The sequence below is a fragment of the Odontesthes bonariensis genome, chromosome 5 (genome assembly GCF_027942865.1).
Source record: "Odontesthes bonariensis isolate fOdoBon6 chromosome 5, fOdoBon6.hap1, whole genome shotgun sequence".
Taxonomy (NCBI): domain Eukaryota; kingdom Metazoa; phylum Chordata; class Actinopteri; order Atheriniformes; family Atherinopsidae; genus Odontesthes; species Odontesthes bonariensis.
In genome coordinates this window covers 22,524,926-22,552,896 of record NC_134510.1, presented here as the reverse complement: position 1 = coordinate 22,552,896, position 27,971 = coordinate 22,524,926, and the positions used below count along the sequence as shown (strand labels likewise).

General features: G+C 41.4%; 1 protein-coding gene across 1 annotated transcript; it reads left to right on the top strand.

The window, feature by feature from the left end:
- Nucleotides 1-13: 13 nt before the first annotated feature.
- On the top strand, nucleotides 14-27,680 carry nkd2b (NKD inhibitor of WNT signaling pathway 2b). The gene is made up of 10 exons (XM_075466655.1): nucleotides 14-297; nucleotides 397-423; nucleotides 536-627; nucleotides 21,408-21,468; nucleotides 22,529-22,656; nucleotides 23,633-23,728; nucleotides 23,901-24,042; nucleotides 24,991-25,048; nucleotides 25,161-25,282; nucleotides 26,322-27,680. Exons 1-10 carry the CDS (start codon nucleotides 273-275, stop codon nucleotides 26,942-26,944), a joined length of 1,374 nt encoding a protein of 457 aa, XP_075322770.1. The 5' UTR covers nucleotides 14-272; the 3' UTR covers nucleotides 26,945-27,680.
- Nucleotides 27,681-27,971: the final 291 nt, after the last annotated feature.

Genomic DNA, 27,971 nt, shown 5'->3' with positions numbered 1-27,971 from the left:
CGGTTTCACAGCAGTTGGATTGAAGTTAAGTCTGAGGGCAGACAGCGAGTGCGATCCCGTCTTCCTCATAGATCCTTTTACAGATTTCCATTCTATTATCTAATATATAATCGATACTTCAATGAACGCGCAATTGGATCACCGGCCTTTGGATGAAGTTGGAGCTTTCTTCCTGCAAAACGAACACAATGTGACCATGTAGAGTAAGTGACTGTTTCATCCCTGTCGGATTTCGGAATACCTTTACTGATCTAAGGAAGAAGGACCTGAAAATGGGCAAACTTCAGTCAAAACATGGTAAGAGATGCCTAAGCTGACAGCGCTGAATGACAACATTTTAACTTTGTACTCTCAATAAAACTAACGATGCCTGTTTTACATCCTTCTGTCTCAAAGCGTGCAAGCGCAGAGAAAACCCCGAAGGTGAGGATGAAAGTAGATAATTCTCTTTGATAATGGCTGATAAATGATAATGATGAATTAAACTACGTGTTTGAGGTTTATACCTGCTGAACGGTGCATGTTCTTGTCTCAGGAGACAGTTTTGTTGTGAACGCCTTCCTCCGGAGAGGGATGGAGGAATGTGAGAGGTACAGCGCTACTGATCACAAGCTGAAGAACATGCAGGTATAGACTTATTTTCAATAATTTTTCTTGTCTTTTTTCTTTTCTTTTGGAGACTACAGGGACACAAATTTGTCCTTTCGTAACACGAATTCACGCTGATCACGAAGCATTTTCAAGAGCAATATAAAAAAGTGTTGTATTTTATTGATTTCTTTTTTTAAATTTTGCTCTGTTTAGGTGGTAAAAGTGAGATTTTTTTACAGCTCAGATCCCAGCATTCCCTGTTCTTATGCTGCATGCTAAATCTACTTGTTTGATACTTGTTTTGCATAAACAAAAACCATCATTGAATTCATCACATGCCTGGTCTGAGAGTGTTTGAATATGCTGCTGAATCGAGTCTGTTAAAACCCCCCAAAGTTGTCTGGAAGAAGCTGTAACATTCCCTTGTTCCTGAAAGCTGATCTGAGAAATCTTGACCTGAGTGGAAGTGAACTGTATACCCAGGCATGCATGAGGACATGCTGATGTCTTTGCAAAATTGTAGCTTGTTGTTCTTTCTGTCACATCTGGCTCCGGCACAGCACTGCAGCCAGCATCTTTGGATGGGTTATGACAGCTATGAGCCCCTTGTGTGAGTGTGTGTGAAGCAGCTTGGCAAAGCAGCACACACACAGAGACACTGGCAGGATGGAAAGGTAGTCATTTCTCAGACTGAGGGATAGAAAGTTTGCTCTTGTGGCTGCTGGCATCATGGCTCAAGGCTGTGTCTTTTTTCCTCAATGCCTCCCATTCTAGCACTGCTCCCAGCGGGCAGCCCTCCGTGGCATAACATTACATCACTTCAATTAGTGTGTCATTTTGAGGGGGACTGGAGACTCAAGCTCTCAGACAGAGACTGCTGGAAGTTCACAGAGAGTTACTGACAATCTGTGAGGTGGGTGGTTGTAATAGTGGAAGAGTTATGGATTATATCAGGGCTGTAAACCGCCCACACATGGCAAATTAAAGGAGAACTTACCCTGCTTCAGAGGAGTCTGAGTTCACACTGCCCTAAAGGAAAACCACCAAAGACATAAGACTGGCGCTTATTAGTCGGCATTCCCACCCTCACTTCAATCAAAGTCATGCATTTGATTTATTTTGTGTCATTAATTGGTTTCCTTAAAAGCTTGCTCACAGAACAAAACTGGATGTCTATCAGCATTTAACTAGCAAACCCTACTTTTCATGCTTTTTCTATGGACAGTGTGCAGCTATCTGTTATCGCCTGTGTTTTTCTTGATGCGTCTTTGTGGGAAATTGTAATTATGGAAATAACACTTTTGGGTTTGTTCTATGTCAGAAAGTAACTTGAAAATGTGTTTTTCAGTTTCTTTTTCAATACGATTCAGGCTAAGCACTTAACATCTGTACCGTATGTGACATTTACTCTTTAACTAAGTTTCTTGGCTGCTTTTTAAAAGAAGAATTATTGTTAAGGAATATCTTTGGGTTTTGGGCACGAAATGGTCTTATGATGTGCTTGATAGAAAAAACTATTAATTTGATTAATTATCATAGTTATGATCCAAATTTGGGAATGAAATGCATATTTGCTCTCTATTGTATTGCAAAGGAAACATGCAACTTCCTGCATATATACTGTGACAGCTCTATTCATGCTGTTTGAAATGTGACTGTAGTAACTTAAAGCTAGCTCATGTCCCTGGGGGTCTTTTTCATGCCATTTACTTTCCCATGTAACCAACAGACCTTCAGCACAGATAGAATTTAACACTATAACACCATTTCCTCCTCTGATCCCACCTTTTGTCAATTAATTCTTCACTAGGATCAAGTTACTCTGTCACATTTCCAGATATGATTATTGTATTATGGGATCTCAAATGTCTGGAGATCAGACTATGATAAAGTGGGTCCAAGTCAAACAGCAAATAGCAGCAGTGCTTTGGGAGGTTTGAAGTTGTAGATCAACTTTGGCCCTCTTCTCATGAGTGTTTTAGCATATGGCCCTCACCAGATCATAGTTCCACCACTTATTCCTGGTTGATGTGCGGCAGAGACAGTTGGAATTACTTATGATTTTAGATAAATTAAGGCTGGCCAAACCCGCGATTTAGCTCTAACCACCCCCACCTCCTCATTGTCAAATGGGGGAGTAGGATTCCTGAGTTGTCTGGCTGAGACTTCAAAGCAGAGAACTGGGAGTTATAAAAGGGCTCTGATAACAGGCTCCCAACCCTCACTCCTCACTTCTATATCCCCCTGCCCTGTCCTGGGGGAGGGGCTGAGGAATAGTATGCCACCAGAGGAAAAAAGAAATCATACAATTATCCCTCCATCTCCTCAGTTAAGCAATAATTTGAATCCAACAAATCATCACCGATTTGCTGCGCTGTTGCAAGTAATAACAAAGGATCAAAAAACTGAAAGACCTGTTTAAACTTTAATTTGTAATCTCACAGTCTCGTTAAAGTTTAACGTCAGGAGACAGAAAGAGGGCGTGATTTGGCAGGATGACTTGGCTCATCCTCGCAATAGTCATCAAGATATTGACTCTTCTTTGCAGGTGTTCAAAACAAGTGTAACCTGCTCAAACACCTGGGTAAAAATCACCCTCCCTGCTGTGAACACTACTAGTTATGGATTTGGGAAATTTGTCCAAACCCATACTTATTGGTAAAGGAGCTCTGTGAATATACACTATGTTTCACCTCTGAAACAGCACTCCAGACCCACACACAACAACCACCGGAGCTTCATGCGGACGTGCTTGAATGCCCAAATATTGACAGACTAATTCAGCCTTTCAGCACTATCTTTTGTCTTCAAACCTCCCACAGACTTGGCTTGTGAAGAGGGAGTGTGTCAACATTTTAAACACCACAACAAAGACCTTTATTCTTCCTCTTTGAAAGGTTAATGATATCTCACTTGAAGTAAGAAAGGCTCAGTTAGGGATTTAGTTGGATGTAACTATGTGCCAAAAGCTCCAAGACACAAATTTATTTTGACTTACGGAGAGTTGCATAGCACTCACCGCTCAATAATAAATTAGGTTTAAGAGCATAGTTCCCATGCAGCTCACTAAACTAATTGTGCGCTCATGTTTTTTTAAAACTTCATTTGGAATCTGTGAACAAGACTTTCCCCTTATATAAAATCCTCATTCAGTGATCCTGCTCAAAATAGATGTTTTGTTTGGACAGTTTTGCCGCTGGGCACTTGGGTATATCTTCTAGTCACCATGTTAATTTTAAGTTAGCAATATTTGATTTGGATATGAGGCTGGGATATCTGCGTAATCTTGAGACGACAGCCCGGAATGACATTTTTATTTTTTAGCACACTGCTTTAAGTGTAAAGCTGAGATTTTCTTTTAGTTTTGAGTTGTGTTGTGTGCATTGGATACAGTCGTTGCAGTCTTCAACTACTTCAAGGCTTCTTTCAAGAAATATTTTTGTCAACAACATCTTGTGACTTTTTACTTTTGCCTCAATCTGAGATTGCAAATGTAAAAAAAAAAAAAAAAGAAAAAGGCCTAGACAAGCAGGGAACAATGCATGGAGTAGAGGAAACAAAAAGGTGTGCTCATATATGTACTGCTTTTGAAGAGACTTGAAGGCATTTGGAGAGTTTGTTTTTTTCCACACCTCCTTTTTTTTTTTCTTTTTTTGAAATTGGCTTCACAAGAAGGCGAGCTGTGAGCCTTCATCTCTGAATGAAAAGCATGTGGCTGGCATCCAGAACAGCGGGGTCTTTCAGCACGGCCCCGGCAGACATCTGTTCCTGGTTTGTACAGCAAAATTCTGGAGAAGGGAGAGGGGCTGTGGTGGAAAGGGGGTGGTGGGGAAGAGGAAAGAGGAGGAGGAATAGGGGTTAGGGTTTTTTTTTCTTAAGGAAGATATTTGAGGATTTTAAAGGTATAGGGGGAAGGGCCTCATCCGACTTATTAGCTGCCTTGTGGAGAGAGAGACAGAAGCTGACCACTGACCTTATCTCACCTTAGGTTCTGTATAATATTGTAATGGCTGCTATACAGTCAAGCTGCTGTCTTGGGATATTTTCTTTTCTCTGTTGTTTGTCATTTGTCAGTGTCAACATTATCACGTGGATGCCTTTAACACTTGTGTCTGAGATGCTTGTTTTTTCCCCTCTTTAATGTACCAATATTAAAGTGTGTATCGCCTCTGAGTTAGAGGTCGAGTCCTTCAGTCTGTACTTTTGAGTGCATGAGAGAGGGTTTGTGTGGCTTGCGCCTAATGGAGAAAGGCATTGGAACCCTCCTGGCAGATTAAATGTTTATTTTTCTGAGGATATTTATACTGTCTGAAGTACTTTGAAGCAGTTTGCTCTCATTCACCCTAATTCCCTGCTGACCAGCGCTGCAGTAAAAAAAGTTCACTATGACCATCAAAAGGATTCAGAGAGCCATCATGCATTGGGTCAGAAGCCTTAAGGACTACCCAGGGCCATAAGAACCTTTTAGGGGACATTTTGGGACAAAGATGAACCAAGTCCCTTAATTGAACCTCTCAGCCTGTCGATTTTCGTTTGCTTTTTTTCATTTTACAAATCAGATTGGCAACTGCAATAATCAAACCACTCTTATGGGTTACATGCAGGGTATCTATCTTTGGCTTACTATAGCAGCAAACAGCTCTTTTCTATGTATGTCCTTTGCAGAAAAAGTACTAGCTTTCCCTTTGTGTGCGTTGTAATCCAAGCTCCTCTGTTCTATGTTGCTGCCACCGGGCCGACCACACCCACGTTTAAATGCTTGTATGTCCCTCCCATTTATAGTCTGGAGTTGTCAAACGTCTCGTTTTCCCTCCTCCAAATAAAAAAGACAGAGCTGGAGTCAAGAACGAACTGGCTCTCCTGAGATGTAGAGGTCTGTGAGCTACGTAAGAACACCATGTCAGGTTTCAGTTTCATCTTTCGTTCCACTTATTCTGATCAATTAGGATGATCAATAACATTTTTCTGCCTTTTAGCTTGATGCTGTTCAAAGATAATAAAATCAGTCCACAGGCTCTTTTAAGTCTGAATTCAGACTATGGTTGCAGACTAATTTAATTCGATTATATAATCAAATTTGATTGTTAAAATTATAACTCCGTTGTGGGCAAAGCAAGCTACACACAGCTGTTTGCTTCTCATGATGGTTGGCATCAGTCTGGACCACTGCACTGAGTGGTTTGCATGATGGACAACAGTCACACAGCAAATAATTCAGTTACAACGAGTAATGATTGAGAGTTCTCAACCCAATCCCGCTGCAGGGAGAGCGATTTAGAAAGGCCCACGATGAAAAACTTCAGAATTTGGTCAGCAGACAGCAGAACTACTCAGCCACAGATGTCCTACCATTCCAGCAACCTGTGGAAAAGTATGCACCAGTTTGCTGTGCAACCTCCAGCAAATTGCTCATGCTGGGAGCTATGTGGTAATGTTATGGTTAGCATTGTCACCTCATAACAGGTTCCCGGTTCAAATCTCGGCTGGGGCCTCTGGAACATTTGATGGTAGCCCTTAGACAAAATCATAGCTCACAAACTTAAATAGATCCAATTTGGTGCCAACCCCAAAATCTTGTCAAATCGTGTCAAATTTATGAAGCTCTTTCTTAAACTAAGCCTAATCAATGTGGTTAATGTCTCAGCCATACCTCAAGCTACACCCCCACACAAATGCAGTCAAGCTTAAAGCTACTTAAAACATGGCCATTCAAAACGGCTCAAACCTAAATAATATCATAGATGTTTGTGCGAGAGAGATATTTTGTTTTTACACCGTATCAGTACTGCATCAAACAGTTATTCACTTTGTCACTACATTGTCTCATCCACGAAATGTCGAGGTTTCAAAAACATGTGGCAACATGGACTGTGTGACGCCGGCCAACTGTCTGATGGAGTAGGGACTAGGCGTACAAATCCATAATTATTACACTTTTTTTTCTTTTCTTTTTCTTTTTCCCCCCAACTTTGAGTAGATGGCAACAAAAAAAATCACTCTACTCAGGGTGACTTATAGCTTAGCTTGCCAATCAGAAAACCTGGTTCTCCCAACTGAGAGCTCTTTTACTGCTACCTGCTGAAGGTAAGACACTTCATTAGCACTTCACACGACGAAGCAAAACCACAAAAACAAAATATCCTTTTAATGTGTCTTTTGCATCTGAATCCTGCCTTAACTAGTTAGGCCAGATGCACCACTTTTTCCATGCTTGGTTGCGAGCTAAACCGGTGGCTGTGGTTTAAAATTCTCGTACATGTTATGGTATGCTGTTGTATTCATGTAAGTATTTAAGAGTACCTTGACAAGTGTGTCATAAAAAATTGTTCATCTTAGCATATGAAATGATTAGTGCTTCTTGACAGTTTATTTTGGTCTGATGACATTGTAATAACGTTTTATGCATAGATAGCCATACCACTGGTTATATTTGATGGCATGAATATGAATTTAAATTCCCCCTGCAGCTCAAAGGAGAGTAGAATATAATTAGACAAGAAAAATGACAGTCACCCCACTTCCTTCATCACTGGAGCGCCTGTCTGCAGACGTACAACTTGAAGCTCTGTTGCCTTTAGAGATATCTCAACCCCATCATCACCGCTTTGAAGTCACTTACGTCTCATCACTGCTTTCATGATATTTATGAGATATCTGTTTGCGCGCTTCAGAGAGATCATTGTTGCTTTACAAGAGTGGATGACAGCAAGTCTTAAAGCACTCGTATGTGAATATCTCAGCTTCTATATTGGAGTCCATCCCGTGCTCTCGTGGCACTCAAGTGACCTACATGTGAGTGGTCACTGATGACAGAAGGTGGACCTCACTTCCCCTGCCTGCTTGGTGTGTAGGTGGCTGTTCGGGGTAGCCCCAGTGAGGGTTAATGTAGTCTGTGTCTTTACTCTTGCTCCTTGCCAGGGGAAAGAAAATACCTGAAGCTGGAGTCCAGTGCTTAGCGCTGACATTTTTGGCAGAGGCTGCTGGATTCAAGTCTGTGTTTGATCTTGTGCTCTCCCAGCCAAGTAAAACACCGGGAGACTCAAAGGTTATTACATTTTAGTGTGTAAGGTATGTTTCCACATAAACCCCTGTTCTTTTCCAAGTGGACTTCATTTCGCAAGCCTTAGAGCAGCCAGGGGAATATTATATTTTTTCAGTTATGGTTGTTCATTCTGTTATTATATTCTGTCATTCTAACTAATGTTAATTGGCTACATTGTTTTAATTCCATAATCAGTGAGAAGAGTGCTCGCGATAAGCTAACACAGGACACGGGAAGCTTCCTGTGTCCTGTGTTACTTAAACGGTATCAGAGGAGACACTGCAGATATACGACCCTTCAAGATGTTGATGTTTTGAATATTTGCAGACTGAAAGAGAGTCTGAGGTTTTGCTTGTTTGCTCAAAGAAGACGGGGGATTCCTCTTTTGCACACAAGTGCGTTAACTATTCAATTCAGTCAGTGGAAACTTGAGATATTCTCCATATAGGTCAGATGCTGAGCTGATGTGTATTTTACACAATACAAACATACAGGAAACCTAATATCTTTGTGCAGCACAGTACACTATCAATCTTAGGCAAGAATACTTCTGCTCTTCTAGTTTGCATGAGAGAGCAATAAACTTTTGCAAAAGGGCAGAGCGAATTTTACTACCAACATCTATGTAAAGTAGTCAGATAGTTGATCTGTGCTTTTGGGTTATTCATCAACACCTTTCATGCTGTAATGCAGAGTGAACATCCCCTCTCTGTCTTGTTCTTGTATTTAAAGCCTTCAGGGTTACCCAAGAATGCTGAAAATTTTCATTGGTGCCCCACATTCATGAACCTGCCACCATGATAGCTTTGTGGTTGGGGAGTGAAACTCCAGACACACCGCAGACCTGGTTTCCTGCATGCTAAAGGGGAAAAAAGAAAAAAGTCCAGCAGACAACATCCAGAGCTGCTGCCATTGTTATCCACAGTTGTGATGCTTTACAAATGCTCCCTTTTTTAAGTAATGTGTTTTTTTTTATAGATAATGTGTTATGCTCAGTCTTACTCAATGTTGTGTTTGGCGTGATTGAGTGTTTATCCATGCAAGATCATTTTGATGTTGACGATAAGCTTGACAAAGGTGGAATTTATAACAGAAAATGTATTCACAAATGAAAAAAAAAATTCCACAAGATCCATCTTCCTGGCGCCCGTTTTCATATGCCGAATGCTGTTGCATAAGATATATCAAACACAGCCTAACCCAGACCCCTGAGGAGTCTTTCTGTGTGCTCTTAGCCTTCCCCTCTTTGGGACCCCAAGCCTGCACATGTGTAGGTATCGCTATTACTCAGCTCGTAAAACGCCACAGTCCCATCTGAAAGTGGTTAGCTGTTGAAACACATGAGGAGCTTCAAAGCTTGGACCCAAGTTCTGCAGACAGCACGGGCCTGGCCTTCCTTCTGCACAAAACATTCCTCTCCAACGGGGAATGGCTGCAAACTTGCTTTTGTTACACAAACCCATTCCCGTCATCATCAAAACCCTCAATGGGTTTCCACTAAAAAGAAGTGGTTATTTTTGTCATGGGTGGTGATTTTTCTTGGGGATTTAATTTGGAGAAAAATGATTGTCCAATGACTCCACTTTTGTGTTCAGAGGAAAAAAAGAACTGAGAGATTCTCGCAGTCTGTGATGGTTATATACCCAGACACCTTTTGTGCTCTTTTTATAAGTGACAGAGAGGGGGGTGGGGTTGGGGTGGGGGGTGAAACACTGCTGAAAGAGGCCTCTGTTCTCATTTCCTCTGAAGGTAGCCTTCTTTTCTTCCCCCACCTATTTCTTTCCTGAGCTCGTCCACTTCAGAAGTTGACCTGGCCCTGTGTGCCATGTAACATGTTTACCTAAAGGCTCATTTCAAATAAACAGCAGTTCTCCTTGAGATGCCCCCCCCCCCTCACCGAGAGCCTTTTTAGAGACACCATCTGCTCGTAGGAGGTGCATCCCAAAGAAAATGTTCTCTGCTACGTCTTGATGTTGTTTCATGTTATAAGTGTCTCAGAAAAAGCAGAATGTCATAGAAATTCATGTCACTTTAGTAGGAAGTAATAAATAAAAAAAAGTTCTCTTGCAAGTGGTGAGAAATGGAGAAGCATTTAGGCAGGCAGGATATTTTAAATGACTTCAGCAAAATGTACACGTACTGTAGTTGAGCTAAATCTTTCTTTATAACCAGCGCCTACTTCTTTGTGTTGATAGGGGCCTGACTGATCATATCACTTAAAAAATGCCAGTGTATCAGAATATATGAACTTTTACCCACACTGTCACATGTTCAAGCTTTGAGAACTGCCCTCTCTTGGTAGCACCTGATTATCTTAAAGCTTTTAAGGTGTTATTGCACATCAGCACCCTCTGCTTTTTGAAGTATAAATCCTCTTTCAAGGACTTTTATCAGGCACCAAGTGTCACACATAGTGCTTTTAAGTGGACTGCCCCCCCCCACACTTGCTGTATGACACAGAGAGAGAGAGAGACTTGTTGCTTTGTGATAGAGATAAGATGTGGAAAAGGAAACTACTGCAAAGCTAATGCAGCCCATATTTAAGTGCAGACTCTTTCCCCAGTCTCATAGACCTGGTTTCTGTAATTATGGCTGCAAAAGCAGCAGTCTTCAGTGCTCTCTGCTGCAAAAGCTGAACTGGAGATGGAGGTGGAGCTGAGCTGAGTTGCCCTCTGCACCATAGCCTTTTGATCTCTGCTTGTGCCATGGATGAATTACGTTTCAGAATTTCACACTATGGAACAGTGTTCCAGACACACAGGCTGTCTGTCAGGTCACTAAAGTGCACACATGTGAACCTCAGCCTAAAAGGAAGAAGCACAGATGGTTCTGTCTCAAAGTCTCTATTTGGCATATTTCTGTAATGTGGCACAAAAAAGATTATAATTCATGGTTTGCAATGTGATTTCAAAAGCCATTCATCATATGCACAGCCCTATATTCTTTTTACTTAAAAAAAAAATGGTCTGAGAATAATTGAATGAAAAATGAATGACCTTTAGTGCATCAGTGCCTGTGTGCTTGTTGCTTTCCCCCCACATCTCATCTGTTTCTTTTCAGCTTTCAGCTTTGTCCTTTTTTTCATGGGAACTTGCGTCTCAAACGCCAAAGCATTACAGCCGGTGGCCTTCTGGCTGTGCTCCATTTTACATATCCAGGCTTCCTTCACATCGTGTAAAGATCGTGGAGTCTCCTTTGCTTCCTGCGCCCGGCGGGAGTGTATTTTTAGGAATCCTCAGGAAAACACTTGGTGTTGACCCTGTGATGACCCCCTGTCCAGTTCCAAGCCGGTGAGGAACTTCACAGCTTGGAATTATGCCTGTTCTTGCAGTGTCAAGAATTCTTGTGGTTTTTGAGACTAGCAATCCCTGCCTTCCGGAGGAGACGGCAGTACCGGACAGTCAGGGAGAGGGGTACACAACAGCAAAGACAGAAGGGAGATAAAAGGTGTGCAGACACTTCGAACCGTCAGCAGGTGTTTTTTTGTTTGTTTTTTCTGTATGACTCAGCCTAGCTATTTAGTGTCAAAAACTGTGCCACAGTCTTTGAAGCCAAGACATTTTTACTCTGGACAAGATGGCTTCAAGCCTTTTCATAGTAAGGAGGAACAGTACCATTTATGCAAACAAGTGGTGTCTGGGGACCTGAGGTTTGGCAGATGTCACTGCATATACTTAGGCTGTGGGAGATGAGTTATTAGAGGCTCTGCCTGCCCGCTTGCCTTATATGTTGTATCCTACTACACCGAACTGTGTGTCTTGGATGTCTCTGACCTGGGAGCCTGAATCCCTTCCAGGATTTATTGCAGTGATAGCAGTCATTCACCTCTGTTTATCCAAAATGCCTCAAAGATAAATGGGTTGAGAATTCATGCTACATTACTGGCTGATTGTTCATGGATGCATGAGGTTGTGCATGTGGTTACTTACATGCATCTGTACTGCTCTGTTTTAGTTACCCATAGGGAGCAGTAACTAGTGGACTGTAGAGCTGTGGTTTTGACCCCAAACCTGTTCTTTTTCTGCCCGAAAACTTGTTGAGGAAGCCAGCAGGCAGCTCTTTTACCAACACAAAAGCCTTTAACAACATGGGTGCCTGAAATTCAAGTGAGCAGCCAAAAATATTGTGCATACACACACAACCAGTTATCCATGTTTCAAGAGTCCAATATGTGTAAAGGTTACAATGCAACTCCAATATTTATTTAACCCAAACATTTGTTTGCAATAGCATCAATTTTAGGTTAGTTCATTACTGGCAGATGAAGCAGCCTGGTGTGTTTAATTTTCTTTGGCAAATGGCAAGAAATTAATATTTCCCTGGAAGGTAAATACATGAGCTGCATGTTTCTGCCTCTCACTGCTAGTTATCTTCATTGAATGAATTGGTTATTTATAGGTATGAGATTTATGGGTAGTAAATTAAGAAAGCCATTCTACTGCTCATTACTTTACTAGTAAAAAAGTTTTGGTGCATGACTCAGCCCACAGCTTTGAGAAAATACACAAAGAATGCATCAAAACATGCAGCTGCACTGCAAATGGTGAGCTATAACTTTTGGTCGCAATTTGTTGTAATGTGTTTACAACATTTTCCCATAGAGAACAATGGGATGTAGCCCAAACGAGTGAGAAGCCTGATAGCTCAGGCATACTTTAGAGTAGAAGCTCATAGACAGTTTTAACAGGTCATGGGAAGTTGGATTTTGCTGACTGAATTAGTATTTTTGTATCTTTTATGGTTTCTGCACAATCATAGTTTAAGTTTTTTTCACTGATGTCATGCACTTTGAAATATTTAGAAATGTGTTGTTTTAAACTGCTGTCATGCTCAGAATTTCTCCTCTCCATACCATGTGTAGGCCTACATGTTTATAAATCGAAATGTAAGCATTTTTGTCTTTTTGCTCAGTGTGACTGTCACTAGAGTAAGCCTTACAATTTTCTCTAAAATCGCCCTAGAGCACAGAGCGTGTAGCCTAGCAAGCCAGACCCGTACAGCAAAAAGCTGTAGCCCCGGAGCAAATTCCATTTGCGGCCGCTAGGGGCGTCTAGATTTCTAGGCTACAGAGCGTGTTCACCCAAACTCAAATTCACTCCCACTATATGAGCTCTGAATTATTTTCTTTTCGTATTTTGAGATGAGGGGTCTGTCTTTAAGACTATATGATACACGCTAGATTCATAAAAACATTATATATCCAAGACAAGATTCTGCCACTCATGGTTCAAATAAAACTTTTATTTGTTGCACAGCGAGTGTCAGTTTGAGACTCTATTTCTAGTTTTGCCTCATCGCTTTATGCTCCCCTGAAACCCTGGAAAAAAGGCAGGTAATCACTATAGCAACCAGTGACTCATCAAATCCTTCTGTCTCAGTGAATTATTTCATCACGGCAGCCCCACAGGCCCTGAGTTTAGAAGTGTCTATCAAAGTAAGTATCTAAATGGGTGGTAGCTGAATTGGCACTTTAAAAAATTTCGTCCGATATTTTTTTTTAGTTTTTAGGTTAGTGCTGAATAATGATGCCTATTCTGCAAGCAGCAAGTATGTGATAATATGCAAACAATTCTAGCCCTTTTTGGGGTCATCTAAATTTGGTTTATAAGACAGCACATTTTTTTTTTGCCGATCTGATTGCTTTAAAAAAGCAGAGCAACGATTCTGAAGGCATCAGCAAATAGTAGTCATGCTACTCACATGATTGACATTTATGGTTTGCTGTTTTTGCCTTCAGGGTTGAAGCATGACATTACTCACTAATTAAAAAAAGAAACCTCATCACATATCCAATTGAAACAAATTCCCTAAAGGCTTTTCTTTTATATGGAACGGATTACTAGATTCTAATGGGAGAAGTCCAAACAATAGATTCACCTTATGTCACTGTTTCACACGCTGACATGAGATTAGATTTATTGCTATTGAGTGTGACTGAAAAAGTACTTAGCAAGTGATCAGAGAGGTGGCTAATGCACAGGTAACACATAATTGATAAATCCCTGAAGCGTCAAAAACTTATGTATAAAAAAAATTAATTTATAATGACCAAATGTTTTTTTATTGCCTTAGCGAAAAGAAATGAAAAAAGATTTGAAATGGAAAATCAAATATGATCAATAAATGGTATAGACAGTTAGCTAAAGGAGATGGGTAGAAACAATTATGGCAGGTAGCTGAAAAAGTTAATAAATGTTGATAAAGTTAGCTAATTGAAACAGTTGTCGCGATTTATGTGGTTACATCGGTAGAAATGCAATATAGTATTGATAACTATGTTTGTAGTGCAGAACTGATTAAAAACAAGAACTGCTGATTTTTTTAGTTACTTTAGAATAAGCCATTTATATCTACTTGTCCGTGAAGTCCTGTGTACAAGTCCATAAAGTGGGAGGTTACTCATTTACTTGATTAGTAACAATCTGCAGCTTCACTCCTGGATGTCCCTAAACCCAACATACAGGTGCGTTGAACTGTTAACTAACTACTGCTTTTTGATAAACAGCTGAAATAGTTAAAAGATATAATATAAAATAAAAAGTCAAACTTTTGATGCTATCAGTACTATTGCAAACTTGAGCAAATCAAATGAACTACTTAAAGCTATGGTAGGTAATCCTAGAGAGCTAGCAAGAGAGCTAGCAAGATTCGAAAGTGTCCACTCCTCTAAGCTCCACCCCCCCCTCCCCATTCCGTCAGTGCTTCATCCAAAGCCGGTGGAACCGCATGCGCACATGGAGCAGGGAGCCGGCAGAGGGGGGCGTAGGCAGAAAGCAGAGGCATCTGATTGGTTTTTTGTAGGCGACCAATCCGAGATCAGCGTCCCGCTGATCTCGGATTGGTCAGCTTTTTCTCAGTCCTGCAGCTGCCACAGAGGTCTGATTATTTTCGTCCCTTTTTCTAAATACATCTTGTGTAGATTTCTATCAGGATAGACGGACCATTTCACCCAGTATTACAAAATGTGTTTCTGAACAGGATTACCAACCATGTCTTTAAGATGAAATTTGCTCAGATTCCCCACTGAGCATTAGTGCATAATCCATTCTAAAGAGCAGATTTGGAGCATAATGGCTGCTGATAAAGAGATGCTTGAGCTTGTCACACAGGGCCAAAGGGGCACATCAGATAAAATGAGTTGTAGACTGTGCTACATGTAAAGCTTGTGTAGCTTTGCCCCTCTTCCACGCTGACATGCAGCTGTCCTTCCCCAACATGGTTTGTTTACATTTCTCAGTCACCCGCAGGAGCTCTGTAACGCCTGTAGCTCCACCAGCCTCCGACCACAGAGCCTCGCCCCTATGATCTGCCAGGCCTGCTTTTCAAAGCTGTGACTCAAATCTCTTTCAGCTTAACAAAATGAACAGTGAAAACAGTGGTGTTGGCAGTTATCTCACAGGTGAGAGCAATTATAACTGACATCTCAGTGCAAGAAGAACAGCTTGAAACCTGACACTGGCTACAGTACACAAAAAGCACTCTTAGGTGAGAGTGATTGTGTTGAAAAGGTCTTGCCTCGGAGAACTACACACAACAGTGAGGTGTTTACAAAGCTTTGTTGACGGTAAGTGACAGACCAGTTTGAGGAGTTGATCTTCACTAAACCCCTCCCTTCATGGGGTCATTATAGCTGTCCAGTTTCAAATACTGCTCAATTTGACACTCGCAGGGAGGGTCTACCTTTGGATCATAATGGTATTGGCGTCCGAGTCGCCTCACCCACAACCTGGCTCTCTGAGATCTTCTGTGTTGTTTAAAGGGCCCACGGAATGTGGAACAAATCCCCTCAGCTTTATCGGCCTGGACGCACTCCCCATTGGCCAGGCTTAAGAGCCAGGGGCCTGCGCGGGAGCTTACAGAATTTCACATGGAGGCCAGAAACAGAGGAACATCCTGTTTTAGTCCCACACTGGCTTTGATATGCCGCCACCTTGTGCACTCGCCTCTTTCTTGTTTGTCAGGGTGCACGCACGTACTCACAGTCTGTTGTGCATGTGTCTTCTGTCACGCTTTAGGGTTTTCTTGTTGTCTGTTGCTACAGTATTCCGTTTTAATAAGGATGTATATGAATCATTTGATCAGTCAGCTGAAAGAACATCTATTAAATTGCTGGTTCCAACATTTCTTTTTATTAATTTCTTGAGCTTGTAGTCAGTAGGTTACCTGATAGTAAAAATAACCTCTGGCTTAATTTTTTATTGGATTGGATTAAAATTAGTTTAATTTTTAATGCTTATCCAATATCCCCCATTTTAGGAAATACAGATCTGAGGCATGCTGTTTAAAGCTGTCATTCTACACTTCAAGATGAATACCATCAAATCAAAAGAGACAGAAAAGGTGGTGAAATTACACAAAACCCAAAAGGGCGCAGTAATTTTAGTGAAAGTAAGTTGACTTTAAAATTGAACTGTTCAAGATTTATGGTCAGTTTCATATTAACAGCTACAGGCAGTTAAACATTCAGCAGACAGTCATTTCAATACTTCACTGGGTGATACAGTATCTGCCCTGAGGAAAGCTTGATGTGGTGTTCAGTAAGTTGAGAGAAAATCACTTAATCCTTAAATCACATCATAAGGTTTATGATTATGTTTTAGTTTTTAGAAGGCTCCGTAATTAGGAAACCTATTAATTTTCTGAACACAAATTTCTGGAAAATGATGCAGGTTTACATTATTTTCCAGTTTTGAAGAATGATTCTTTTAATTGGTAAGAAGGTCAGACTCAAGGCAGGGACTTTCCCTCTTTGAGGCATCTCCCTGTTGATTTGAAGCAAGACATTCAAGTCTTCACTTGTAAAAATCGAAGAACATGATTAGGTAAAAGACTACTTCTCGTCTGACTGTAAAAAGAACCCATTTTTTCGAAACTTTTGTTTGAATGGATAATTAAATGTATAAATGCGTGTAACATGTGGCATTGGTCACATAAAATGTCTGCGCGGAGGCTATTTCATTACACCAGCATGCAATCGTGATGTAGTGCAAAGTAAAGCTCTGTTACTCGTGAATAAAAGCAACATGGTCTCTCTGGTGTCGTCACAATGTGTGTGGCAACAGATTTTTTAATTTGATAGAAGTTTTTGTTGCATCAATTGAACCATTTCAGAGCAGCTTTGTTTTCCTCTATGCAGTAATTTATCACACACGTGAACTGGTTCATGATGTGTAACCTACACATCATCATACATTTGCCTAATCTATATTGGTTGGTTTGATTCAGACTTTGGTATGGAGCACATGGTCCGTCCAGTGGCTCCCAGTGTGACAGCTAAGAGGAGGGCGCTCCATTACATCGTGTACTATCAAAGCCGACTTTAATGAGCGCAAGCTGATTACAGTACTGGTGACAGATGCAGGGTGGTCGGTCGGAGATGCTAATCTTTGTTTATGCCATTCAGTAGGTCATAATCAAAGTGAGAGAAAGATCAGCGATAGGACGAGGAGGGGAGAGGAGGGTGACTTTCATTGGTTTACATGCTGCTCTTACATAGACAGGCAAGCATGCTCATCTCTCACCACAGCTGTTGTTATACTAGGACCGAAGAGGCTTCGCCCCAGTGATTCATGTCCTGCCAAGGGAGAGGTTTTGCCTCCTGTTTGACCCCAGAAAGAGTCCTGCTACCCTGAGAGGGCCATATCTGGGCCATCTCAGCTGCATGAGGCTAGTCCAGATGACAGGACGGCATTCTGCTCGGATCTCATTTCCATTCATAGAATGGCAGGACAGGACACACACATAAAATGTAAATATTTTTCTCGACAGAGGCAAATTTATGCTGCTTAAAGTTGTTATTTTCAGGCTAAATTTGCAAATGCAAACTCTTCATTAATTAAGTGATTAATTGCCCTTGGCTCATTTATGATGTAATGCATGTATGAATCAATTGAAAACATCATTGTGCAGGTTGTTTTATTCAGATTTAATTATATAACACCAAATCACAGCAAAAGTAGATTAACTTTAAAAACACTTTAAAGATACAGTACAATTAAATCCTATTAGAATCTAACTAATTGTAAATCAATTATAATGCTATTGAATCTTATTCCCTGGAATCCAAACTTCCCTGGAGTGCCAATTCATAAAATGTTTTCCAACTAATCACATTGAATCTTATCATCGACCTGAGGCGACGATAGTGAGGGAAAACTCTGTTTGACAGGAAGAAAAAAGTTGACAGAAGTCAACAGAAGAGACTAAAGTTGTGCAACTGACCTTCTCTCTTTAGCTCCCACATTTTAGGCACAGCCCCTCCCCCCTCTCTCCACCCCTCATCTCCTTCTAGTTTACTCTGCCTCTCTTCAGTATAACCGCTCACATCTGGTTTTGAGTCAAGGCCAGGTTGGTTTCTTCTGGAATGGAGGGCTTTTATTTCTCAATGGCCCCACTCCCTCTCCAGTTTCATTCTCCGGAATGCATACGAAAATGCACTTTGTTTACGTACTGGCGGGCCTTTCTTTATATTGATAATACTCAGTCCTCATTTTCATTACTTGGGAACCCCACAATCATCTCCAATTAATAGTTGGTTGGAGCAGGAATGCTGGTTGGCTGGCTCATGGTCATGAAGCCCTTCCTGTGGCGACCTCTTAAGTGTCAGAGAACTCCCGCTAACAGGCCCTCAAAATGTAACTTCAAATGGACTCTCAAATAAAGCAAATAGCTGAGATTGTAGACCTGGTTTGGATAGGTAATTGCACAGAACAATACAAAGGCACATGTGGTAAATAAGAAGGAAAAAACCCACAAAACTTACACAAGAATGCAAACTTGATCCCGATTTTGTATTTTTTCCAATATATGTTTGTTCTTTGACACGCATTAAGACATCTGATCGAGCTTATTTTCTACCCAGTGGCTAGAGGAACACATTACTGCGTTAGTAATGTTAATGTCAGCCTCAGCTGTTTTATGAGACATGATTTTCAAAATCAGTTGTTCATCATATGGTTTGAAGAATGGACTAAAAGAAGTGCGTGCACTTATTTTTAGGGGGTGAGCTGAAGGGGGAGATGTGAGAACAAAGATGTGCAGTGTTTTCCAGAGGGAGGATGGGTGGTAGGCAGGCAGAGGGAGAGACAGACTGCTGGGGGATGTCTGATGTCACCTGGTTGGGAGCTATGAAAGCTTCCCCTGGTTACCCTATCCCACATAAAAGTCTGGCAGTATACTGAGGCTTTGGGGAAGCTTGGCAGAACTGCTGCATTAAACAGGAAAAAACATCACACACCTTTCTTTCTGCCTCTTAGGCGTCGGAGAGACAGAGCCTGTTTACACGGAACACTGTCAGTGCATATTTCCAATGCATATTTTTAAGACAACAGAGATCCAATACCTTATCATTTCCCTGTCACTCCTCTTGAAGTGTCTCTCCCACACACGCATTTTTCTTTTACCACGCACAGAGGTGTGTATCAAGGATTTCAGGTGTACACAACTGGTGAAAAAGGATGGAGCACTTTTGCTTCAAAATGCTAACAGATTTGTGCAGACTACAGAGCAGCTTGTGATCTGATAGTGAAGGAATGAGTGCTGCTAGATGCCAGAAAGCAGTTAATTACACATGTGGCGGGCAGATTTGAGCCCGACACCGTGGGCGATGTGGATGGAGATGCCATGTGTTTAGACGTTAAACTGCAGACTGCGGTCAGACCCAGCCTGCTCTTTCATTAACTTCCCCCAATAGATGTAATGAACATAGAGGTGGTGCTGGTGCTGGTGCTGGTGGGGGAGCCATGTGTTCAACACGAGGCCTCCTAGTCGCCTCATTGCGCGCCCAGCAAGACATCTCCTGACATCTGAATTTTAATTAGAGACAAGATTCACTTTTGGCAGCTGTTTCACTGATTCATTTCGTTATATTTAACGCTGAATCTTGTCTTTCATTTAGAGGTGCTTATACCTTGCTCTGCACGCCTCATGGGAACAAGGATGGCAAGAATCAATGGCTGTCTTTGATGTCTCTCTGAGTAGCAGAACAGTGTGTCTGTCTGAACACCCTCTTCCTTACATACTGCCCTTCATTAAGAGACTGCAGCACAAAGAGAGGAGATAAAAGCTTCCAGTACAGAAAGAAAACAACAACTTGGCTACAGAAGCTACAGACGAGGGATACTGTGTGTGTATTTTGCATGTATGAATGCACATTCTCTCTTTCCATTTCAAGAATGTGTATTTGATGATTAAAGACGGCCTCTTGTTTGGGGCCCAGGGAGCGGTACCAGTTGTCTCCACTTTTTCCAGAAGCCTTCCAGAGCCTCTAAAAACCAACCTTCATCTCTCCCACTGAGCTCCAAGAGAGTGGAGTAAGCAACAGATAGGCTCTATCTCATAAACTGCATCCTCCTCTGCCTCCACTCTTATCTGCTTCTCTCCTTTCTTCTCTTATCTTCTGGTCCCTCCTTTTCTCCTTTTCCCCTACTTAGCTCCTTTCCTCCTTCCTGCTCCCTTCCTCTCCCCAACTTTGGACTCCCATTCTTTTGCTGTTGTCTCTCAGTGTGTCTCCGGTGGCCAATTTGCCGGGGCCATCCAAGCCTTGACCCTGAGACTTTACGGGCTCCTCCGTTTTAGTGCTGAAGGTCAGGAGCAGATTACAGGCCAGAGGTATCATCCTCTGAAGTGAGGAATAATCACGGTCATTGAGATTGTTAAATAGAACCACAGGCCCTGCTGCGGTGATTACTCTGAGAGAGAGGGTGGAAAAGGGAGGGGGCTCGTTCACCTAAACGCATGCAGATGTGCAGAATCGCTCGGGCCTTAGCTCTGTCAAAGGTACATGGAGTTCTTTTGTTTTCTAGCATCTATCTGTTTTTTATTTGTCTCAGTTCAGTGGGCCTCCTTGATTCAATCTGGTGAGATTTTATTTCAAAGTGTGTGCGGAGCAGCTTAGAGGGCTGAGAATGACGTAAATAAGATGAATCATTTGTTGTTTAAATACTTGTGGTTTAGGGCCTGTGCTGCACTTAATTTTCATTGTTTCCACAATCCAGTTGTAATTAAAAAATGGCTGTGTGTGTGCATGGAGACCCTGTTGCCCTTCCCTCTGTGTGTGCCTATGCATTAGCACATGTGTGGAATGCTTTGCGGTTCTGTTTTATGCAGGATATAGATTATTCACATATGACAGCAGAGCTTTTTCTCTTTCCATCCCTTTGTCTCGCTTTTGTTTTTTGTTTTTTTACAGCTCTGGAATTGTGTAATTAATCAGTTCCATCCTATCTGCGTGGAAGTTTCCATCTGGCAATTATTCTCCATTTAAAATAAATGCTGCTGAGCGCTCATTTTGAGGTTAGTTTTACATAAACCAAACTTCTCAGAGTCAGGCCGTAAGCAATAAATACAACAACACTTTTTCCTAAACTCTGGGCCTCCATCAAACGCTTCTCAGAGGGTCTCTCATGTCAAGCAGAATGAGAATAAACAGGTTGGCTGGGAGAGAGCTCGGATGATGAAGTGCATCATGTTTTTTTTTGATGGATGTGAGGGATCCTTTTGAAGGGCTCAGAGGAATCTTGAAAGCTTGGCTGTGGCCATGCTCGCTGTGTCCCAGACAGTGAAACACAATAAGCGTGCAGATGTTCAAAGTGTTTGGCCGCACTGGAGCCTCGAGCCCTCTCCCGCTCATCTGAATAGGAAATGCTTTAGCTGGGACTGTTTGTTTTCTCTGTGTCTGTGGTCTGAACTGTAGATTCACTTACATCTCTGACCCCCCCCTCCTCATCTTCCTCCTCTCTCTGTCTTTCTCTCCTCATTTCTTTCCTTGTCCCAGGAGTTCCCAAATGGTGAGCTGAAGGAAGGACAATTCACAGATCAACATTGTCCCCTGGAGGGTAGGTGGAGAAGGGTGATTTTTCACTCAATGACGAGCTTCATGCTAAAACAGTTCCTAAATATTTAATCCTGCAGAAAGCAAAGCTACGGTTTGATGACAGATTGGAAGGTTTGTCCTCTGTCTGAGTCATAAGTCAGGCTGAAACAAATGTGTAAAATGTACAATACAAACTGATGAGTAGTTGAACTAATGAGAGAATACATCACACATGCAGCAACTGAAAGCCCAAAAGTCAGCACAAAGATTATGGTTTTATTTGAAGGTATGAAACATAGAGCCAAAATGAACACCAAATTGTGTTCATGTATCATGTAATTGGGAATATGTTTTCTGTAACTACAGCCAGCTGAGAATACACTTAAAAAATGTGTAATTAGCTGGAAGTTCTGATTTGAAGATTTTTTTTTCAGGATATTTTCAAAATGATCTCTGTTAGCCAATTTTAATGGTGATTTTGTTTTTTACAATAAACAGGGATTTGAGGGTTTTGTCTTGTTTGTGTACATTGAAATTTGAAGATGCACATTCTAAGGAAGTGCTCTTCAAGTTAGAAGAGCAAATTCCTTTTGACACATAAGCAACAGGATCCCACATGTAGGAGCAGAATACACCCAGGACACCTGCAGTTTGTGTCAGCACTTTTTTTACAAGGGAAATTTGCTTCCACCAACTGTAAATGCTGAATATGTCAAATGTATGTATTTACAGTGAAAACATTTTAAACTGTTTAAAGAAACAAAGAATTAGCTAATCAAATTTGTCGAGGTGCGTCTGTGTTTGTATACGGTGAGATATTTAAAGCATCTGATTTTTTTCTTTCCTTTTTATCTGGCAACTCACCAGGTGAAGTTACAAATGACCGAAGTTATCTTGTATTTTTTGTTCAATAACAGACTGCATTTCAGATAAGCATTCCTAAGAAGACTTTATGCACAACTGTCCTTGCTGTTGTGTTGTAAGGATTAGAGATTATTTTAGTGTACACAAAATGTTGCCTAATTTTAACATCAGATTCCACTGTTTGTCTTCAACTGAGATGTATTCTCTTGTGTTGGCAGTGGTTCTGCCCCCGGAGAAGGCTGAGGGTTGTGAAAGCTACCTGCAGTACCTACACTCCGAGGATGGAGAAAAGGAGGCGCTCAGAGATGCCTCCAAACCTTCGGGGAAGAAACGCATCAGCCTCGATGTACGTAGGAATATGACCTGGCAGCTATTCAGTGCTGGTATCACGTGAGCATTGTGCAACAGAGATGCAGCAAAGGCCATAACTTTTATCATAATGTTCCACAGCTAAATTCTTGATCCAGGCCTGTTTGGCAAGACATTTATATAATCCTCCAATGAATTCATACAGCAGGGTTTATTTTTGGTCAGCAAAGGTCGTAATTCTTGTGCTAAGAGCCAATAATCTGTTTGTGCTTAAAAAGCATGTAACCAATGGTTTAAAAATAAAATGTCGGTGAGTAACCAAGCTTCCGCTGTGGACTTCACGCAGTGCACAGATCATCTGTCCGTAAGCCAACATCTCTCTAGATCATGTCCTGATTGAATTTAAGGGCCAATAAATAGAATAAATATATTGCAATATTTAGACGTTTTTGCTCAGATGTCCCTTTTAGTGATCACTGCTGGTCACACGAGCTGAAGACATATTACAAAAACCTTAAAGGACTCTGTAACTCCTGCAGTCTCCTTTGTTAATCTCTTCTACTGTGTAAGCTCTCTATTGCGCCTGCAGCGGGGTCTATATTCCGAATATTTGTTTTTTCAATCATGCCCATGTTATTAGATACATCTGAATAAAAGTTTCTGCCAGAATGCTGTAACTGAGAATAGCGATCACTCAAAGCTCGCAACTCTGATACTTTTCCCCTTGCCTGAATATATACAAACGCATATAAAAAAGAAAGTGCTAAGTTCCAGTTCTATTGTGCAGACAAAGGCAAACTTAAATATATTGTAAAGTAGCATGCACATCTTCTGAAAATCAATTTAAGATGCAATGAAAGGAAGGCACTGCTGTTCAAATGAGTTGCACTCTGCTGCCCCCTGCTGTCATAAACAGTCCTGTCTGTCCAGTCCTTATGATGGTGAAAAAAGCAGCATATTGAAACTCTTCAGTTGTTCATTTGTATTAAATAACTACACCTGTGTTTTCTCAGGACCTAGAGTGTGACATTTCTGTTGAAGATGACAACCGTCAGGAGTGGATCTTCACTCTTTATGACTTTGACAACAGTGGGAAAGTTACTAAGGAGGTATGTGTTGGCTTTGTCTCTTCCTCTTGTGTTGTGCTCTCTGTGGCCTTTGCTAGACTGTGTGTCTGTATGATATTCACCAGTATTAGTATTGATATTTCATTATCTTTACACAATTGTTTTTTGTGCGTTAGATGTAGGGCTGTAAACTGTGTTTTATCTGTCACAATAGGACATGTCGAGTCTAATGCACACTATCTATGATGTGGTGGATGCCTCTGTGAATCACTCCTGCCATAATAAGAGCAAGACTCTGCGTGTCAAACTGACAGTCACTCCAGAGCCAAGGTGCCACAGAAGAGAAACAGGAGCAGGTAACTGGAAATAAGATTGGCATCAACAGGCTTCTTCAGTAATGTGATACTCTTTTCATGTGCTCGATTTCTTTGTGCACTTTCAATACAAATATGAATGCTGAAGTGACAAAACCGCCAGCTTGGTGCTTAATAGACACTTACTTGAGGAAATATTTAGATACTGACACAATTTCTTTATTTACTTTGGCTCATAAATGTACCTATACTCATGTTTAAAGCCTAAATCAGGCCTCAATGCCTTTTGAGCTAAAACTGTTCCTTCACTTTGGATGTGAATTCCGTCAAATTAAAGCTAGCGGTTCCGTCTGTACAGTCATTGATGTGCCAGGTTTGCGTTCTGGTCTTGCAAGCATTGTGGTCCCAATAGTGAACGCAGTCTTTATTGTACAGTGATCGGTTTGTGCTGGTCGGGAGCTGTATGCTCGTTTGTTTTGCAGAGTTAGCAGCTAATGCTAAATAGGTATGTTGCTTATGACGTCAGCTGGCTGCCTCTGTGTTGCAGCTGCAACTGGAACTTCTTACACTCAGTTGTATGTATTCAGCTAATAAGTAATCTCATGCAGGCTTTCTTTGCTGTTGCATCAGAGATGTTCTTTGGGTCTGTACTGACAGATCACACAGGGATCTGACAGGGAGACCTGTCCACGACAGAGTGAGATCTGATCGTCACTGTGGAGGAAATTGATATTTCGGAGGGTTTTGTCAGCTGGTCAGGGCCGTAACCCCAGGGACTTCCTTTCACAATTACTGGAAGTGGCTGGAAGGAAACTGCATCTGGGCAACCAAAAGTGTACTTGTCTGCCTGGACCACCCTGCTGTAGGAGCTTAAAAAGACCATAAAAAGAGAGTTCTGCAGGTCCTTCCTGTGGTCTGAAAGATTTTGTGCAGGTATGATGTTGCTCTACATTTTTCCCTGACCCAGTCTCTCGGTCTTTGCATCCTCAGAGCGCTGCCACCAGGAGGAGGCTCGTTCATCTGACAAGCGGCTGTCCTCGCACATCAGGTCAATAGCTATCGATGACTGTTTGAAAGTGTTCCTTTTACACAGTAAACATTTACACTTGAAAACCACTTCAAACGTTGTCACAAATTTAATTGTTCTTTTTTTATAACAGAGGGCAGGGCAATGAGCCGCCAGCCACCGAGGGTCAACATTACTGTGTGGATGAGAACACAGAGAGGAGGAATCACTATCTGGACCTTGCCGGTATAGAGAACTACACATCCAGATTTGAAGGTCAGAGTCTTTTGTCTGTTTTTGTAGCTTGCCTGGTGTTGTGAAATGGAACACCAGTTTTTTAGAATACTTTTTAGAATAGGCTTTTTTTGCGTTTTTTAAAATGTTGAAATCAAAGAGGTTGACACAAAAAGCGTGACTTTAAAAAAGTTTTCTTCACTTGAGGTAACTTGCTTTTTGGAAGAAAAAAAAAGTTAATGTTTATAAAGGGAACTAAATACCAAAAGTCCTAAATCTGTGAACATTGAAAATTTAGCACACGACTGATCAGTTATTTTCACTTTTATAATGCTTTTATATCATTTTATAAATTATTTTACCTCCATTTTTTCTCTCAGAGAAAAGCATGGTATCTGGTCTTGTTTGCACGCCCCCACCCCCTGTTTTTTTTTTTTTTTACGCAAATGTGGTCATTTGAATAGAAATAACTTTCTGCTATATTTGTTGTAACTGTGACAGTAATACATAAGACAGATCCACTTTTTTGGATTCTCCAAGGGCTTTCAATGCAATTTGCCTTGGTAAAATCAGCCAATAAGAACAAGGAGGGGTTTCCAACCTTTCAATCACTACCAAGCAGTTGCTATGGTTACTTGCCTGTTTCTCCATGAAGGGGCAGGGTTGTAGCACATCAGAGAGGGACCTTCAAGTTGTATTTATTGAAAGCCTTTCTAAGGTTTATATACTATATATTACACAGCAAACAGTTACACAAAGTTATTAATGATAAAAGTGGTTCTATGAACTACTAAAGTGAAGTTTTTCACACACTGCTTCTCTGCATTCTAGTTTTTGTTAGATAAATAATGACACACTGTAATGTGTTGTGAGTTTTTGGTTCATCTGAGTGTTAAACTGATATGTAAAATCTTAAAACTGATGGATTAGTATTCTTTTCCACATGATTGTATGGAAACAAAGCCACAGACATGCACAAATTAAGGGGTTTTAATAAAGAGAGATCGCAGAATTTTTTTAGACCACTAATTTATTATAAAGAAAAAAAAAGAAACACTGCTGTCTCTGTCTTGTCCTTCAGGAACAACGCCAGTCTTCCCCCCTCAGGAGGCTCATGGTAGGAGCTCACAAAGCCAGAGCCGCTCACGTTCCCAGGAGCCAGAAGCCCAAGTTGTTCACCAGCGCCGTTCACAGGTCATCAGCGATAGCTACAACCCTGTAGAGGCTCGAAGCAAAGGTACGCAGTTCCTCAAATCTCCCAAAGGAACCTACAAGGGGAGTGGGGGCCATAATGGGGGCAATGGGGGTAGCAAATCCACTAAATGCCATGGCTACCACCCTCCCCACCAATCAGTGCTGCATAGTGGCAGCGCTGCAGGCCACGGAGGTCAGGATGTGTACCACTTGCCACACCAAGCTCAATCCTCCAGCCACCACCAGCATCCTTTGCAATACAGTCACAGTAAACGCCTGAGAGCCAAAGCTCGAGAGGCCCTGTCCCCATCCAAGATCTCTCTGCCGCCTCAGTCCCATCTTCAGCAGCAGCCACCGGTGCCCTCTGTGCTGCCAAGCCTGGAGAGAGAGCAGGCGTCGGGCCCACCTGGGAGCCCAGGGTTTGTGGTTCCTATGGTCCAGCGCCACGAGCATCACCATCACCACGAACACCACCACCACCACCACTACCACCACTACCACCAGACATGACAGCCTTTCAGGTTGCAGTGACTCAAACTGTATAGGACCAATCACAACCAACCACACCAGTCTAAAGGACTTAAAGTCATCCAATGGGAATGTTTCATGCTCTGTCAGGATCTGTTTACACTCCTCCTGCAAGCTCTACAGATATATTCTGCAATTAGGTGTACTGAGGAAACATGTGGCATGACGGCAGACAGTACTGGGCCAGAGGGAAGTTATCATGTAGTAACAAGTTGTGTGGCACAGTTTGTCAGTGTTTTTGTGGATTTTCTGCTCGAACGGCTGCACTCCTTACACACTTCATTGAGGGAACCAGTACAGAGAGGAGCAGATCAGATCATTTTTGATGTGGACCCCTCTCTCTTATGAAACTGTTGATTAAAGTCCTACAAGCTACAGTGTATGTCAGAATAGTTGTGTTGCTCTGTGTGAGACCTTTCCAAAACACAGATCTCAGGTGTAAAGGTGCTGCTGCTCTCAAGCTTCCCACAGAGGCCTCACTCTCATGGATGCCTGCTGTGGGCTGAAGGGTTTCCTATTTGGGGGGGAAAGTATGAAATCACCACTGCCAGTTTTAATGCAAAAATATCTTGCTATATGTATAAAAAAAAATCTATATATGTAAACACATTTTACTGTATAATTGTAATACCCTATATGCATATTTCATCATGGATATAATTATGCATATATGTATTTTGTCTTTATATATTTTAATAAACATTATATAGTTCATTTATATTATTACAGTGAGTTTTTTTTTATTATTATTATTACTCATAACACACCCTTGATAAAGATGTGTCTGCTGCTACTGTGTTGAAATAAAAACAAACAACATTGAAACCCTTTGAAGAGGCTTTAGAATTAAATGATTCTAATAATATGATCGCACATCCTTAATGTTGAAGATATAGACACGGAAGCAGAATTCAGAGTTTGGTTTAACGCATCTTTGATTTTCTTATTTTCTAAGCATTTCTATTGGACAGTGAATCGATTCAGACTTTAAACACCAGAGTGTTTTTAC

Bases quoted from the DNA above. Each gene is read 5' to 3' on its own strand.
- nkd2b (XM_075466655.1), top strand. From the start codon at position 273: ATGGGCAAACTTCAGTCAAAACATG. The intron at 22,657-23,632 runs GTACGTAGGAAT...GTGTTTTCTCAG, and splicing joins AGAAACGCATCAGCCTCGAT to GACCTAGAGTGTGACATTTC. The intron at 23,729-23,900 runs GTATGTGTTGGC...CTGTCACAATAG, and splicing joins GTGGGAAAGTTACTAAGGAG to GACATGTCGAGTCTAATGCA.